Source organism: Antechinus flavipes, chromosome X (assembly GCF_016432865.1).
Source record: "Antechinus flavipes isolate AdamAnt ecotype Samford, QLD, Australia chromosome X, AdamAnt_v2, whole genome shotgun sequence".
In the NCBI taxonomy this organism is placed as follows: Eukaryota; Metazoa; Chordata; class Mammalia; order Dasyuromorphia; family Dasyuridae; genus Antechinus; species Antechinus flavipes.
In genome coordinates, this window is record NC_067404.1 from 78097199 (window position 1) to 78115015 (window position 17817).

The 17817-nt window shown below is 37.0% G+C and overlaps 1 protein-coding gene across 3 annotated transcripts in view; it reads left to right on the forward strand.

The window, feature by feature from the left end:
* LRCH2 (leucine rich repeats and calponin homology domain containing 2) overlaps positions 1–17817 on the forward strand; it is a 97945-nt gene that overhangs the window by 55464 nt on the left and 24664 nt on the right. For 2 of the 3 annotated variants that reach the window (XM_051967771.1, XM_051967772.1), the window contains exons 11-14: positions 3557–3664; positions 11262–11330; positions 14966–15014; positions 15094–15210. In XM_051967771.1, the coding sequence (XP_051823731.1) occupies positions 3557–3664; positions 11262–11330; positions 14966–15014; positions 15094–15210 (343 nt within the window). Of the gene's footprint in view, positions 1–3556; positions 3665–9165; positions 9244–11261; positions 11331–14965; positions 15015–15093; positions 15211–17817 lie in introns of all 3 variants that reach the window. The other variant, XM_051967770.1, reaches the window with a different exon arrangement.

A 17817-nucleotide genomic window follows, 5' to 3' on the forward strand; every position in this document is an offset into this window, starting at 1 on the left:
TCAAGATCTGCACCCAGTGATATGGACGTGGTTGGGAAGGGCAATGGAGACTGGGCCTAGATGAGAAAAGGGAAAGCCTTGCCCGTCTGCACCACGGTAGATGCAGTGTGAGCGTTTCTTTTTGAAACATGATAATATACCTCTTAACATATTATACCTTATATATTCTTGGCAGAGGCAAGTGCTGATGAGCTTGGAGCCTTGAGAGATGGGATTTTGCATCTCATCTCTGACTCACTGATTGTGACTGTGAGCAAATCACTTCATTTCTCTAAGCTCCACTCTCTGTGTTCTCCATATGATGCTCATCCAGCAAGTGTTTATTGATGCTGTAAGAAAATTACTTTGTAAGCCTTAGTGCTGAATAGCAATCTAAGCTATTTATGCTTGGTGCCCCTAAATTCGCGCTGCCCTTTGGTTCCTGCCCTCCCCCATCTTGCCTTCTTTAAAGTTACCAACGAGCTCGTAATGGACATGTTCTCTCATTCCTCAGCCTTCTGATCTCTTTGCATTATTTGACACCATTGACCACCAGTTCCTTCTGGATCCTTTCTCCTTTGTGGGTTTTTGTGACTGCTAACTATTCTCCTATTTTTCTAGACTGATCCTTCTCAGCCTCCTTTGTTAGATTTTCATGTCTTGTAATGTCCAAGTTAGCTTTCTTGAGGTCCTCCGGATGGGCCTTGGTCTCAGTAGGATAGTCACCACGAGGATAGTCAGGAATAGAGTCTAAAGTCTTTATTCTCTCAGTCTGTCTCCTTCACAGTCTATCTCTGTCACAGTCTGACCTAATCTTGATCTTAGTGCAGGAGCGCAGGAGGCAGGAGAGCCACCAGGAGGATGGTCAAAGATGGAATGTCCCATTTCCAGTCTTCTCAGCCCTTAGATACCTTCATATGGTTACATCATTATAGCACACGGAGTATGTGGGAACTAGACAAGCATTACATCACCATGCTAAGTGCTAAGTATATATAAACTAGAGAACCATCATCTCATCATTCACACTGAGTAAACACCTTGTAAGTATCCTTGTTTCAAGTATACTTCTCCAAAGTTCCAGCCCTCTACAGTGTATCTCATGCCCCTTCCTGTGTCGTCTGAGGCTCTGGCCTGCATCCTCTTCTCTCATCAACTCCTATGAGTTCAGTGACCTCTCTTCAGTTCTATATATTCATCCCCAATCTGTAACATCACTGTCTATTTGGATGTCCTGAAAACAGCCTGAGACAACTCTTAGTACAGTGATTGGACATAGAAATGAGAAGCTATAAGTTCAAATGCTTTCTTATACAGTAGCATATAATCCTGAACAATTCATTTGACCTCGGCCTGCTTCAGTTTCCTTATCTGTAAAATGCAGATGATAATAGCACTTACTTCTGGGAATATTGTGAGGACAAAATGAGATGTGTGTGTGTGTGTGTGTGTGTGTGTGTGTGTGTGTGTGTGTGTGTTTTGTTTTTTGTTTTTTGCTGAGGCAATTGGGGTTAAGTGACTTGCCCAGGGTCATACAGCTAAGAAGTATTAAGTATCTGAGGTCACATTTGAACTCGAGTCTTCTTGACTTCAGGGCCAGCACACTATCCCCTGCACCATCTAGCTGCCCCCAAATGAGATATTTGTAAAGCTTTTTGCAAACCTTAAAGCACTATATTAATGTTCTTCTGATTATTATTTATTTCAAATCTGGCATGGTCAAAACAAAAATCATTGTCTTTTCCCTCCCAAAGCCTTCTGAAGTTCCTATTTCAGTCTCCCTGGTTTGCGAGTCACCCTCAACTCCTTACTCACTTCTTCCCACACTCCCAGGATGTTGCCAGCTCACCTCGTTTCTTTTTCCATGTTATCACGATGTCCTCCAGTCATACAACCATCAGCCTAGTTCCTATCCAGCTGTACAACAGATTCCTTATTGTTGGCGGGCTGCAAGTCTCTTCCTGTTCTGAGAAAGTGTGGGTTGGATAACACCATCTCTGAACTCGGGAAACTCCAGGCTTTCCCTTTTACCTTTGGGATCCCATAGTGACTCCACTGGTTGCCATTTCAAATTCTTCACAACTGGCTGCACACCTATCTTTCCATTCTTTTTGTACGTGATTAAGCTCTATGTTTTCACATCCCAAATCCTGACTGCTTTTGTGTAGGCTTACTGTCACCGGTGCTTGGAATGGTCTTCCTCGTCCCCTCCATCTTTTAGAATCTCTGGCTTTCTTTTAGACTCAGTAGAAAGATCACCTTCTGTAGGAGGCCTTTCCCTTTGTAAACTTGAAATTGCTATATAAATGCTAGCTATTATTGTTAATAACACCAATTCTTATGATTTCTTTATCTTATACATTTATGATTTTAATAACTGATGGCATGTTATAATCATATCTAATCACAGTGATTATTTATTATTCATAATAATAATAATAATAATATGTTAGTTATACTATATTAGACTCCACCATTACAATTATAATATTTATTCATCATTTTATTAATTATAAATATTTTATTGTATATTAATACTTCTCATTAGCACTGACATTTATTAATTGTGTATCCAGACACCATTCATCATAAAATATTTATTTATTATTATTGAAAAACAAGCCATATTTCTTTCTCTTTGCACACTTCTTTTTCTGTGGAACACATTACCATTCTTCCTGGCACCAAGACTTTTCACTGTCTTTGTCACTCTCCATTTGCAACTAAACACAATAGCCCGCTGATGTTCCTTTTTCTGTATCTTTTGGATTTAATGTCTCAGCCTTAGATTCCAGAGGGGACCAATAGTGACTTGAAAGGTATAGAAGAGACAGGTAGACAGGTCTTCTCATATTGTAATTTCATCTACTCTCAAGGTTTTTAAGGTGTTGCTAACTGCTTCTTGGATGAGTTTTGCTGTGGTCATGATAGCTGGAAAAGGAAGGAGAGAGGCATCTTTTTTTGCCTGGGTATTTATCCTTTATGAATAATATCAATGGCTTTTTGATTTGATGTTACCTTTCTTGAAAGTTTTGCTGATCTTATTTGAAAGTTATATTTGGCATTTCTTATAGTTGTATATATACAAAATATAATATATATTTTGGTTGCCATTTTTTCTTATCAGAAAACAGAAGTAAGTAGTCGATGAGTGAAATTTTTCTTCTGTCAAGTGGGAATGTTTATAGTGCTTGAGCTATTTCAGTTGCTTAATATGGAAATTCTCAGTGTTTCTTACCAGAGTTGGAGTGAGGGCTTTGGAAATGTCTGTGACTGACTCCTGCCTAATTCCTGTGGCCCTTCATTTATTACATGTGTGTGGAAGCTACAACACAATAGACTATTATGTTGTTAGCCAAGACTGTCTTTAAATAGCCAGCAGGTCACATTTCAAGTTAAGGCCCACTAAACTGTCAGCTCTATGAGAGCCCATCCAGGTTAGTGTTCAGAGTTCAGACATTGTTTAAAGGAGAATTAAAATGGTATTTATTTCCCAAAGTGGGTAGAATGACCTCTTTTGGGCCTGTTTTAACCTCTCTATCCACTGGGGAATAACAGCATTTGTCTCTCCTTTTAGGATTCAGAAAGAGCAATTCCTTGCAGAAGAAGAGGATGATGATTTGAAGGAAGTTACTGATTTAAGGAAAATAGCGGCTCAGTTATTGCAGCAGGAGCAGAAGAACAGGTATTTAATGAAGTCATCAGATTGAAATAGGAAGCTTATGTTAAGCACATTATTAGAAGTTAAAGTATATTAGATTTGTAGTAAACATTGGACCCTCTTTGGAGGATTTTCAAGGGCATAACTACTGAAAATGTAATGGGAAATATTTAGGCAAATGTATGCTTATATGTGTGTATGTGATTATAGCTTAGAAATGTGAATATATTTTAGAGAAAAACTTTATAAGGCAGGAATTTTTAAAATAATCTTTAGTTTATTTCACATTTCTTAGATGACTTCTCCCTAAGTGATAAATTTATTTTAATATATATACATATTTTTTTTTGTGTGTGTGTGTGTATGTGTGTGTGTGTGTGTGTGTGTTTGTATGTGTTTGTACAAATATACAATGTCCAGTGCAGTTTTAAGCATTGATTATTTTTGGAAGCATAAATGCTACAAACTTACCCAGAACATCATTTAAAAGTTTAAGTATTTAAGTGTTATTTACACTTGCTTAGTTTTGTGAATTGTGAATGATAAAATTTTAATTATAATAAGAAGGAACACCTTGTCATCGTGCATCGCACCTATGACAATTTTTAACATTTCTGAGATCATTGAATCTGTAGAGGAAGTTCAAAGTTTGAAAATCAACTAAAGCAACATATTGCTCAAAGTTGGAGTCTAATAAGAAACCAAGCAGTATTTCAAACACTGAAATAACTAACTTTTCACATATTTTTTTTTGTAACTGTAGCATTTATTCTTCTGAAGCTATTAAAGCTTCAACCTGCATGAAGACTTGGAACAGCCTCTGTGAGTGTGTGTATATAACATTATAACACACCTGTATATGTATATATATGTATGTGCACATATACACATAAACATCTTGTTTGCATGCATGTTTGAATAGTAGATAAGAAACATTTAATAGTTTTGTGTATGCTTAAAATAAATATTTAAATAATTATCATGTGCCTTTAAAAGATTCTAAAATGAATGTTAAAACTCTTTGGGGCACCTTGAATCATACAGCTGATATAGAGATTGGCTAAAACTTTGTGCTAAAGAATTCAAGCTGATAGGCTCCCATTGCTTTTTTTTCATGATCTGTACTGCATATGCCCAGCCATGGGCAGCCCTGAGGTCCTGGGAATGTGAATCAGTGCAAAGCTTTCCTAATTATTGGCAAAAAGGAGTGAAATTCCCTTCCTTACCAAGGTTAGCCTCATTGTAGCATCTCTTTATTCAAAGAAATTACATGCTGTAGGTGGCAACATAGCAGTGAAATCGCTGATATCTTAAGATTTTTAATGGTGCAGATGTGGAGTAGCCATGATTATTGGGCTCTTGTATTCTCATAGGAGTGTAGCATAGGAACTCTCAAAGCAACAGGTCTTTTTGGGTTGTTTTTATTAACATAAGAGAAGCAGTGTTGCCTAGTGGACAGAGATCCAGCATTGAAGTCAGAAAGCTTCAGGTTTGACCTTTGACAAATACCAGCTGTGTGACCCTGAGCAAAACAATCTCTCTAGATAATTTCTTCCTTAGGAAACTCTTTAAGATTGTAAATTTTTGAGGTGTCAATGTGCATTGATAGAATTCTCTTTGCCAATGAAATCACGAGTCCAGTCCCCAAAATATGTTATCATCTTTTTGGAATGGTGCAACTGAAGTGTTCCAGGCTTTATGTTATCATGTGTGCACTTTTCAGAGGTCATTGTGATCTTTTATTTACAGGTAGGCTGTTTTAAAAAATTTTTCTTGGATAGTCAGTGAATGGCATGCCAATATACAAGATATCCTTTAGTTTTCTTCTATGAAAAGGCCTGGACTAAAATATTAAGAAATTTATTACACTCCTAACCTTAGAATAGCAGCATAATAACTGGCTCGTGCCCTTTCTCCATGTCTGATGTGCCTTCTTTCCTAGTGATTTATGTCTTTTGTACCAATCGAGTCTCCATTTTCTGGGATGCCTTTATTTTTCCATCTTGAATCCTGTGATTACTTTCCTTTGGGCTTTCTGTACACTGGCTACCTGTTAGCTTTTTTCTTAATTTCAGAGATGAAGATGGAGGAGGTCAGCCCAGTTTTGCCTAATTTGATTACTCCCTGGGCTTAAAGTAGTCTGGTTCCTATTTTATTATCTAGTGGCAAGACAGTTTTATTTGCTTGTTTTTTTTTTTTTTACACTAAGGGACTCAAGAATGGGGGAAGGTGAGAATCGGAGCTGATCAAGGTGGCCCCACGGCAAGGGCTGTGTCCAGTTTGTCTGAATGCATTTGAGGGCAATTTCCCAAGCAACGCTAAAAAGCTCAATATGCTGTGAGATACTTTGGGCATCCCCATTAAGTATTTGAGCTTTACAATAGAAATGTCCATAGTGAATCTTTTTTTAAGCACCATATCTGTTAATTGATCATTTATCTTTTTCTCCTCACATGAACTGTTTTTAATACTGTAGGTTTTGTACAGGGACTGCATGGCAATTTTATAGTAATTTTTGTCTGAGAATTAATATAAAACCAACACTTGGGAAGGTACCTTACATGTGGCAGACAATCAGCATATGCTCAGTTAATTGGAAAATAAATCAAAGTTTATAGACCTCTTTATCTGAGAGTAACCTTTATTTGGCAAATAGCTATTTAAAAGAAATGACTTGGGCTATTTGTAAGATGACTGAAAAAGTTGATTTTTTTCTTGGTTATTTCTCTTATTAACTTTCCTTATCCCCTATAAAACATTTAATTATAAGATCTTTTCAGGTCTTTTACTAAATGTTGAAAGTTAATTATAGTGTTTTCTAACAAAATCCAAAATATTTAAAGGTATTGACAGGCAAAAAACTCAACAATTTAGTGAGATAAGTGAGAAAGCTGGCTAATTTTCCACCATTTACAATGTATTTAGAAGGTTAAATAGACTTTAAGAAAGGCAGTGAGGTGGAGTAGCAAGAGACCTCTCGGTTAGGAAGTCCTAGTCTGACTCACTAGCCATATGACCCTGGTAAGTCACTGACATGCTGCTCAACAGCTCTGTGTGGATATAAGTTGTAGAGCTGGCAGTGATCCCCAGTGGCTGAGGAAGCTTTTTGTACCAGTGAAATCACAGGGCCATCTCTTCTCCTTCAAAAAAGTAAGTTAAATTGTCCTGATACTTGTTCTTAGCCAGCATTGAGGCAGAGGTCAGGAGATCATATTTGGATTCTGGTGCTTTATTGACTAGATTGCTTTCCTCTGCTTCCAATAATCAGCTCTGCTTAAAATTTCTGGTGGATGCTCATATTCTTGGCTTCTTTTTGACAGTTGGATGTAATTGCAGAACCTTAAATTGAGCATGAGTATTAAGAACAGATTGTTCTGCAGAGACATTGGTATAGTCTCCGCCCTCTCCATCATACCCTCTAGAATTTCTGTTTTACCTTCCAGTTTTCCCCTCTATGGGTCCAGAGTTATTTTTTTTTACAGCAGAAATGATCTTAATGACTTCACAAGCTGCTTTTCTTTTCAGATCTCATTGTATTTGTTCCATTTGTTTTTGTCATCGTTGTATTTGATTAGAAAAAAAATCTTTCCTCCTAGAGGTTATCCTTGGCTACCAGAGTACATTAGCTATCTTTACTTTTAATGTTGATTACCTTGAATAATCACTTAACTATTCACTTACCACTTGCTTAGTTAATAGGGAAAATCAAGACATACTGTCAATTTACTAGTGAAGGGAATATTGATGTAGCTAATTCCAAAGAGCACAGAATGTCAAAGATATTGGTATTGAAGAACATATCATAGACAATTTTCTTCCAGAAACTGTTTTGTTCAGAGTGCATTTTAAAATTAGATAGAGTCAGTGCAGTGGATAGAGTATCAGCCCTGAGGTCAGTAGGACTTGAGTTCAAATGTGGCCTCAGACAATACTTCCTATCTGTATGATCCTGGGCAAGTCACTTAACCCCAATTGACTAAGAAAAATAATTGGACTGTTAAGTGGTGCAGTGGATGTAGTCCTGGCCCTGGAGTTAGGAAGAGTTTCATGAGTTCAGATTCAGCATCAGACACTGTGACCCTGGGTAAATAACCTAGCCCTGTGTATCTCAGTTTCCTTTTCTGTAAAATGAGATGGAGAAGGAAATGGCAAATTATTTCAATCTCTTTGCCTAGAAAAGCTCAGATGAGGTTATGAAGAATTAAACATGACTGCACAGTAACAAAATATTTGGAAGTTATTTTTCTTTTATTCTTTGAGCATTCACCACCTAGTTAATTCCTGAAGGCATCCAGAAGGGTCTTGACTGACATGGAGATTCTGGCAAACAATCAACATTTTTTCATTAGATAAACCATTGAGTGGACATTTTGTAATTGAATATTAGTAGGAAAAGATTTTAAGTAATCAAAAAATGAACATTTCCCTTCCCTTCCAGCCCAGCCCATCACAAACCCAAGAAGCATAAAATAGTTTCTGAATTTTCTTCATAGATTGATTTTATGTTCTATTGACTACTTAGGCATGTTTTTCTTCTAAAAATATACATTGTCTAATCCCTTTAAAAAAATTCTCTGCCTATTCTAAATTATTACATCTACATTTGATCATGTTGATGCCCATTTAAACTTTGTTCTTGCATGTATTTGAAACAGTCATTTAAAAAATATTGACTTTTTCCTTGAGAATAATTGGGATAATAAATTGCAACCTTTATAAGAAAATTTTCAGGCTTTATTAAAAAATTATTTAGTTTTTAGACATTTTAAACGACCTATCAAAAATTCCCCAACCTTACTCCCACTTACCATTATAAGAAAAGCGATATATTATCCGAGGATCGTCAGCAAAAGTGGAAATGATTGTAATAGCTACTGCTTGTCTTTTTGTGTTTTTTTAAAGCATGCCACCAGTCTCCTTAATTGATTTGATGCTCCTAGCATGTAGACTTGTTGCATTTCATTTGCCTGTTTTAAAGGAATGCTTCTCATACATTTGGGTCTGTGCATTGCATCATTTCACTTGGCCGGCCTTATTCCAGAGCATTTTCAGTCATGTCAATTTATTCAGTAGCATAGTAATTCTTTTATATGTCTCTTTTTGCCATCTCTTTATTTGCTTTTAGACAACATGAACGTTTTGACTTGTTAAGAAAAGGAGGTGGTACTAAGTATTGTATAAAATAACTCACATAACAGCAATCAGGAGTCACAGAGATCAATCACCGATTGAACTTCGCTCACTGTTTAAATTGACTAAGCAATATTGTTTTTGATTTGGGTTTAGAGTGGTGATGTGCATAGCTATTTTATGTGGCTATGAAAAACTCTTGTGAAAATTTCAATTTGAGGGTCATCAGATTAACTTCTGCCTTGCTATAACGAATCGCTCAGTTCTTTCTACTCTTGAAATCTCTCCATTCTTCTTTCCTTGCTGTACTAATGACTTCCCTGTCCTCTCCCATCAATATCTCCTTACTTCTTCCATCTTTGGGTTTGGTTGATGTGCGGGAAATGTGAATACAGACGGAGACCTTTAAGTTATAGAACATCATTCAGTGAAAAACTCTTCCAGAGGACCAGAGCAGCAGGACGTGCATCAAGGTATCTCAAGTTGGTGAAGTATTAAAGGGCCATTTTCACACAACTGATTGTAAAAACTTTTGGAAGTACACTTTAGCTTGGAACACTGCTATTAATTGTGTCTGGATTAGTGACATTTTTAGTGAGTGGCATAAGATCATAGCAGTTATCAGCGTGTGGGGCCACAGGTTTCTAAAGATGACATTATCAAGGAACTTAGAATGTTAAACAGAGTGAGTTATATTTTCCTGAAAAATTTAGAGAGTTGACTATTTTTATATTTCTTTATTTACATCGCCAAATGTCACATAGCCTGATTGCATTGCTATTGCATGAGCAGTCAGCTCTAAATTATACATTTCTAGAAAAGAATAGAGGTATGGGTAAGACCTAATATATAGCCAACAAACATGTCACATATGTTATTATTTATCTCGGGAATGTAGTCAGACTTATATGGATATGCCTAGACCTAAGCCAGATGTTTAGCTTCCATATTCCAAGCATAACTTCTCCTAGCTCTGGTTGGGTCTCATTTAGGTAGACGGCAGTGGGTAACAGAACCTTGATTCTCTGTGTACTGTCACTTAGTAATGGGACAATATTGTCCATTCACCCTTAGCTATTTGCTCACTACCTGATCCTTACCCTCCAAAATTACAAAAGGAGCATAAGAAGAAAGTGAACCCATGTTTCTTCATGAAGGGGAGAAGGGAGGCAGCTGTTTCCCCATTTTCTTGATGAAAGAAAGAACTCTGAACTAGGAGTTAGGAGAAATCGTGTGATTAGTCTTGAGCTGGTTCTACCACTAGCCTTCATTCTGGGCCTCAGTTTCCCAGTGTGTAAAATGAGGGGGTTAAGTGATCTTTGCTAGCACTCGCATTTGGCTATTCTAAATTGCCTGAATGGCCTTTCCTCTGTGGGGTTATATCAAAGGGATGTCCACCATGTGGATTAGTTATTGGATTACTTGTAATCTAGTTTGTTCTAGAAATAGAAAGGAATTTCAAGGACCCTTAAAATTAATGTTTAAATAAATGACTTTTATCCGGTTATTTTGACATCTATGAAATCACTCTGATGTCATCCAGTAAAAACTTGGGAATGTTTGTGGAGGGGTTGCACTTGAAAATGATCTTGCTGGGAAATAATTTCCCTGACATTCTTCTCCCAAGTGGCAGCTACATTCAGAGCCTTTTGTGACTTTGTGCCCTGTAAGGTTCATCGTCATGCCCTCCCCGTTTTTAGATCATGGGACCCGGCCCCCAAATTGCAGCTAGTTTTGTTCATTTTACTTTTCTGAAATCTTGGAGATTTAACCATCAAATTTCTGCAAATCCTTACTGTTTTACTAACCATATTGGTATTGGAACAATTGAAGGGAACAGCTTTAGAGTTAAGGATTCAAGCACTAAGCTCCAGGTAGAGACTGCTGGGAATTGAAAAAGGATTTTCCAAGTGAGAGTAAAGATTGTGGGATTATCATTTTCTTCTTTGAACTCTATCCTATCATATTCTTTTAAAAATTTAAAGTGTATAAATTAGTGTTGAGAATTAAGCTTGAGTGTGTTAAAGCTGCCATAAATAGAAGGGCTTATTAGTTTGCTGTCAGCGTTTTTGACTGTGTTATGGTGTCTTTTGGTTGTCAGATACATATACTGTGCTTTCCTTTATATAAAAATACATTCTAAATCAGTCATGCTAGCACCTAAAACATGTTTTCCTCTCTTTTTTTCTGTCTTGGAAAAATTGGCTTTCTCAGCTGGAATTGGTAGGTATACATGAGCATCATGACTAGGAGATGCCTCAGGCTTAAAAGAAGAGCCTTGTTTCTGCAGAGGTGCTTGAAAGGCTCCGTGAGCTTCATTCCTATTAAAAGTTGCCACTTTCATTAGAAGCCACTGTTCTAAATGGTTTTTCCCAACTTGTTTCCCACCAATTTTCTTTTTGACTTCATTTTAACTTAAAGATATTATTGATGAGTTTGTACTCTAGTTATTATAAATAAATGTTGATTTCTTGATTTGTTTTGTTTCTAGGCTTCTTAATCATTCATCTTCAGTAAACCCAAGAAACAGACCTAAGCAGACTGTGGAATTTGAAAAAAGGTATACAAAGATATGTAACCATGTCAGTGCTTACTTGTTTATGGTCATTTTTTTTTCTGGTTGCCTGTCACTCAAGGACAAGCCTAAATGCAGGGAAGCTTGTTTGCAGACTCTATGCCAAGAGACAGTCTTTTTGGTCACAGCCTGGTTCCAAAGCACAGGTAGGGGGAGCCACCTCCAGGACACTCTCAGATCCTGGGAATAGTGAACTCTTGGTTGATTCTTATGTGACTTGCTTGGCTTCCCTATAAATGGTTCACAGACTGGCCCAGCAGATGAAGAAGAAAAAAGCAATCGATAAAAATGCTTTATGATGGAGCAAAACAAACAAAAAGAGACTTGATTTGTTCTCCAGCTGGGTTCATATGTGCCTTTTGACTAGATAAATGATAATTTCAAATAGATAGTGTCAATTTTCCTCCTTGTAACTATGTTCATTCATGCATTTATAGTTGCATGTAGATCTGGATAGTAAGAATGGCTAGCATTTTGAGATCTCTTGCAGATTCACAAAGCATTTTATATATTTTATCTCGCATTATTCTCAGCAATCCTGTGTTATTTTTCTTGTTTTATGGATGAGGAAACTGAGATCAGAAGAGGATAAATGATTTCCTCAGGATCACCTGTCTAGATAGTCTCCGAAACTTCAGTCTTCCCGACTTTGAGTCCAATTACTCACTACCTCTGCCCTTTTAAAATAGTTTTGCCGAGTCCCTTTGTCTGCATATGTCGTCTCAGTGACTATGGGCACAATGCAGATGAAGCCCAGAAGACACATGGAAACTGGGACCCTGAGGGTTTGGCCTCAGGTGTGTAACTGATTGGTAGAAATTAGGCAGTCAAAACTGCTGAAGGGAGAGAAGATGAAAAGCCATGGAGATGAATGTGAGGGTGGAGCCAGAATCTGCCTCATAGAAAAGAGTCACTTAGAAAGAAAGGATAGATGTCCCCCCACTGTTCACGCAAAAATCATCACAAAGAACACAAACCGATCTTTGGAAGTCTCCCAGACTTATTTTGGACTCACCACAAAATTAATTTACATTTCCTTATTTTCACTCATAGGATAATTTTCAACTTGTATAATATGTCTACATAATTACAGCATTGTTTACTGGATGCAAAACTTTTGGGGTTTGTTTATTATAAGATAAAAATCACTTGATCTTTGCCTTCTCAGTAAAAGAAAGGGCTAGGATTTCATAGGCTCATAGGTCCCAGAATCCAGAGCTGGAAGGTCTTTAAGAGGCGTCTAGTCCAATCTTTAGGTAATTGAAGTAATTTTCTGTCTCCAGAGCCTGCACTCTTTCCACTCTATCTGCTGAATATGGTAACTTTTAAGGACACTTGCAACTTTCAAATCCCTTTTCCTTAATGGTAACAATGGAAGGAAAGAATTCTTTATGAATATTGGTGAAAGGAAGTAAATAAAACAAGATTTGTGCTCTTTGAGAATTTTGAAAATTATGTTCATCAATGAAAATACATGAGAATCTTTTTTATTTGATATTTTTGATAGTTTATATATAGAACACTGGTGTGTGTGTGTCCTGGATCTCTTTGTTAGTCTGATGAAGCCTTTGGAATTCTTTTCAGAATATTTTTATGTAAATAAAATGAAGAACATGAAAAGAAAGAAATTATACTGAAATACAGTTATTAAAATACTTTGCGAAAAATTCCTGGACCCTAGTTTAAGAACTCCTGTTGTAGGTGAGGAGAAGTGAACATTTATATAGTTATTATAATTTATTAGGTAGTAAAAATTAATTTTATTTTACCTCGAATTTTCAGAATGCAAATCAGTATGATATCCGGCCAAGATCTTTGCCACCATTTGTTTTAATGTGGCTTTGGTCACTGTGAAAGTTTAGCCCTTGTGAGTACTTTTGGGTTTGATGCTCAAGTTTACCAAATTGAGTTTACAGTGAGACAGTAGTAGATGCCTTGGTGAAGCCAGTTTACTAATCAATGAGTGTCCAATAAGACTTTTCTCCCCTTACTCAGTGATTCTCCATTGTCCCTCCTTTGCTACCTGAGAGTTTGTACCACCATAGTAGCTGTGCATGCCCAGTTATGAGTTACAAACATTGATATTCAAAGAGCAAGAGGTGGGTGTGTTCTTAATGCAGACAAGGTGTGCTTCAAGAAACTTTCACACAACTTGGACCTGTTTGTTAGGCAACCTCCTATTTTAAGTAGTAATAATAACAATGGCTAGCATTTATATAGCACCTACTATGTGCCAGATCCTATGCTAAATAAGCACTGCACAAATCTTATCTCATTTGATTCTCACATAGCCAAGAGAGGTAGGTGGGCACTATTATAATCCTCATTTTACAGATAAGAAAGATAAGGTCAACAGAGTGATTTGTCCAGTGTCATCTAATTATATCAGAGACCTATAAAACTCCACTTAAAACACTAACTTACAAAGATGTTGGAGCTATTTTCATTTTCTTTCTTTAAAAGCGGGAGGATTCCCTCCTTTCCTAGATTTTCACTTGAGGGCCTAAAGCCCCAGAATGTAATTTGTTGGGTTTTTAAATTTTTTATTTTAGTAGCATTTAGACTTAGTACAGTCAGTCACACCCTTTCTTTCAAAATACTGCATAAGCAGCAGCCACATTTTTTCCCTTCTCTTCTCTCTTTTCCATATTCTTTCAAAGTCTATCCTTTCTTCCAAACTTCACCTCTTCTCAAATGCACAGGATACTCTCCTTTTCCTGGAACCTCTCCCTCCAAAAAATCCCTCTTAAGCCCTCCTCTTCAACACAAATTTTTTTCCCCCTTGAAGAATTTGTTTTAACCTGTGTAGATATTGTGACACAATACAAACATTAGGAAATATGGCCTTGGCTAAAACCAAAACACTTCAGAAATGCAATAGAAAAGCAGTCATTCAGCTAAATTGATATGTAGAGCAGTTTAATGATCAATCGATTTAAGACTTTTTAATTATTTCAGTGTCATGAAAACAGAGCTGAAATGATCTTTCATTGTGAGTCTTTACCACTTTTTTTTTCCATAAGAGAATATTTTCCTGCATTAGAAATATTTGAACTTCTGTCTCCAGCTCTCAGGTGCCTAGAGTAATGCTTGGCATATGGGGCTTTTTCTCAGTGGTCTGGTCAGAATGGTCCTGTGATGCCATAGCTGCAAGTTAACAACTGCAGTGTAAGTTTTAGCTTCAAAAGTTGCTCAAGGCACTGAGAGCTTGAGCCCAAAGTCTAGCATCTGTCTGGGATCTGTCCAGGGTTGCTTAACTTAGTGCTGTTCAAACTAATTGGTGGAGGAATCTGAATCCAGTACTTCCTGCCTGGTTCTTTTTCTACTTTGCCTCTGTCTGTCACTTCAGAGAGCTCTTACTTTGTAAATGCTCATACACAATAAGCTGGTTTCTGTAGAGCATCATTTATTTCAAACTCTTGAGGTTTTATGGTAATACAGATTTTAGCAAATGAAATAAAAGGGTAGGCCCTAGTAAATTTATCATATAATTTATTTAACAAAAGAGAATTCCTATTATAAAAATGGTGACTTAATAATGAAACATGCTTTTTAACCAAATGTACACTTAAAGATCTTTCCAAGGATTTTAACAAATCAAGATATGTTTAATTTTTTAGTGTCTTGGCAGATGAAGTAAATTCCGCATTGTCACCCTTCATGTGGCAGGTAAAGATGAAATTAAATTGCTGTTATGTTCCTCACTGTGCACTAATTTGTATTGTTAAAAGACATTATTTTATTACAGCCTTTAGGAAATCAAAAGGATCCAGGTGATGAACAGCAGTGGCCTGAAACTCAACCTGTAATCTGGCAGAATGAAGAAAGGAGGCGAAGCAAGCAAATTAGAAAAGAATATTTCAAGGTATCTAGTTTTTTTTTTTTAATGTGCTATGTTCTTGTTGATTTTGTTACTTTTATTGTAAATGTCATTGTTTTACAATAGAACATATTGACCAAATTAAATGTTAGAACATGTAGTATCGATATGTGATCTAGTAATGTCTGATAAGAGAAAGTAATTTGAAAATGAGTCATGTCATGGTAAGAGAACCACAGTTTGCAAACTTTAGGAACAGCTCAGATCGAGGATCTTTATTGTTATAAGCTAGGGTAGGGAGAGATCACTTGATTAATAGTCTTCCATCATCAGGCACATGAGCTCTGGATAGAATTTCCTGCCATTATACAGGGCATTCTAAAAGTCTTAGGGTATTTTAAAGGTGTTCAAGCTTCAAAGTACCCTGAGACATATAGGAAGAAGAAAAAGGCTTCAGGAGCAGAGTGAAAGAACTTTGTTCTGTTTTATGGCTACCAAATGGTCATGGAGAGAGAGCATAAAGGTACAGTGGGATGATAGGAGGAGGGCATGCATATGATTTCACACTGAAATGAGACTAATTTAAAGTTGGAGTACTTAGGCTAGGAGGGGGAAGATCCAAGGCCCCTTTTGTACTCTGTGCTTTCAAACTCTTGAAAACTTCACTAAGTAATATTTACCTTCAATAGATCCATAAATACAGAGGCAGCACTGAAGACAAGGGGTAGAGAAGTGGCAGTAGCAGTAGCAAGGTGAGGGCATCACCAGCTTAGGGGTCACCACAGAACCCTCATCACATACTTGGAAAAGCTTTTTTTTTTAATTTTTATTTAATAATTACTTTATATTGACAGAATCCATGCCAGGGTAATTTTTTTTTACAACATTATCCTTTGCACTCGTTTCTGTTCCAATTTTTTCCCCCTCCCTCCCTCCACCCCCTCCCCTAGATGGCAAGCAGTCCTTTATATGTTGGATATGTTGCAGTATATCCTAGATACAATATATGTTTGCAGAACCGAACAGTTCTCTTGTTGCACAGGGAGAACTGGATTCAGAAGGTATAAATAACCCGGGAAGAAAAACAAAAATGCAGATAGTTCACATTCGTTTCCCAGTGTTCTTTCTTTGGGTGTAGCTGCTTTTGTCCGTCATTTATCAATTGAAACTGAGTTAGATCTCTTTGTCAAAGAAATCCACTTCCATCAAAATATGTCCTCATACAATATCGTTGTCGAAGTGTATAATGATCTCCTGGTTCTGCTCGTTTCACTCAGCACCAGTTCATGTAAGTCTCGCCAGTCCTCTCTGTATTCATCCTGCTGGTCATTTCTTACAGAACAATAATATTCCATAACATTCATATACCACAATTTACCCAGCCATTCTCCAATTGATGGGCATCCATTCATTTTCCAGTTTCTAGCCACCATACTTGGAAAAGCTAAAGGACAATAGGAATAGATACTCACACTTGGATGAGGTTGAGGATTCAGGAAACAAAGAGTTTCTAAGTCAGGGAATGAAAGAAAGAAAATTAACTTTGTTATCTTTGGTTGTTGTGTGTGCGTGTGTGTGTGTGTGTGTGTGTGTGTGTGTGTGTGTGTGTATGCGTGCTTGTGCATGTATATCAATCCTATAAGGGATAGAGGGCCCATCGAGGTGGGCTTTAGGATTTCTTTTAAAGCTCTTTTTCCTTGAACTTGATGGGGTGCAGTGTATAACAAGAGGCAGTACTTTCTGGCCCAAAGTTGGGTGAGTTATTTTCAGTGATATCTATGAATTCACATCAGTTTTTCATGTCTGATGATCCTTGTGGTAGATGACATTATGGGTAGTTAGGGTCTGGAACAGACTCTTTGGATAAAAGGCATTTTCTCCTATTAATGGGCTATTGTAAAGACTCTGCCTCCTAGTCTAGTGTTGTTTCAGAGATAATCAGGCAGGTGTACAGTTTTTAATACTTGCTGGTAAACCATTTCATTAGTCATTAGTCAACAAAGCTTTTTAAATGCTTACTATGTACCAGGTACTTTACTGTCTTAGTGGTGCTGTTGTCAGGAAATTCAGTTAGTTATTCCATAACCTCTAGACTTAGCGTGATGTGGTAAAGAGCTGTAAAGTCTTGAAATGTTTCCTTGTGATTGTTCTGTAAAATCGTTGACTCTCTTATTAGTGATAGAGAAAAGAGCTCAATCCCGGAAGAAGTTGCCTTTTCCTAACTGGAGGGGAATCTTTCCTACCAGGAAAAGTTTTACTTCAAGCCACGTTGTAGCAAACAATTACAAGTACATATTCAAGAGCAGTAATTTGATGTGAGAAAAATTAGTTCTTGCATTTATAAAGGTCCTCATGGTGGGAGATCAGCCAGCATCTTTGCCTCTATCAGGCTTAACAGTTTTGCTTCAGAAGTGAGGCAGCTTGAATCTTACTGTTGGGCTTATGAAATGAATTGGAAAGCAACTAATATCCTTTCCTTTTTTCAGTTATCATTGTTCCCCCGATGGTGAGGAAGATTACCCACCTGTTGACAAGGAGGGGTACCATTTTCAAAAGGCAAAATAATTTTGGACCTAGCCATTATGGGAATTTGTTTGCTGAACTTTCAATATTTACAAGGACTCAGTTTCCTTTTGTCTTTTTCCAGGGATG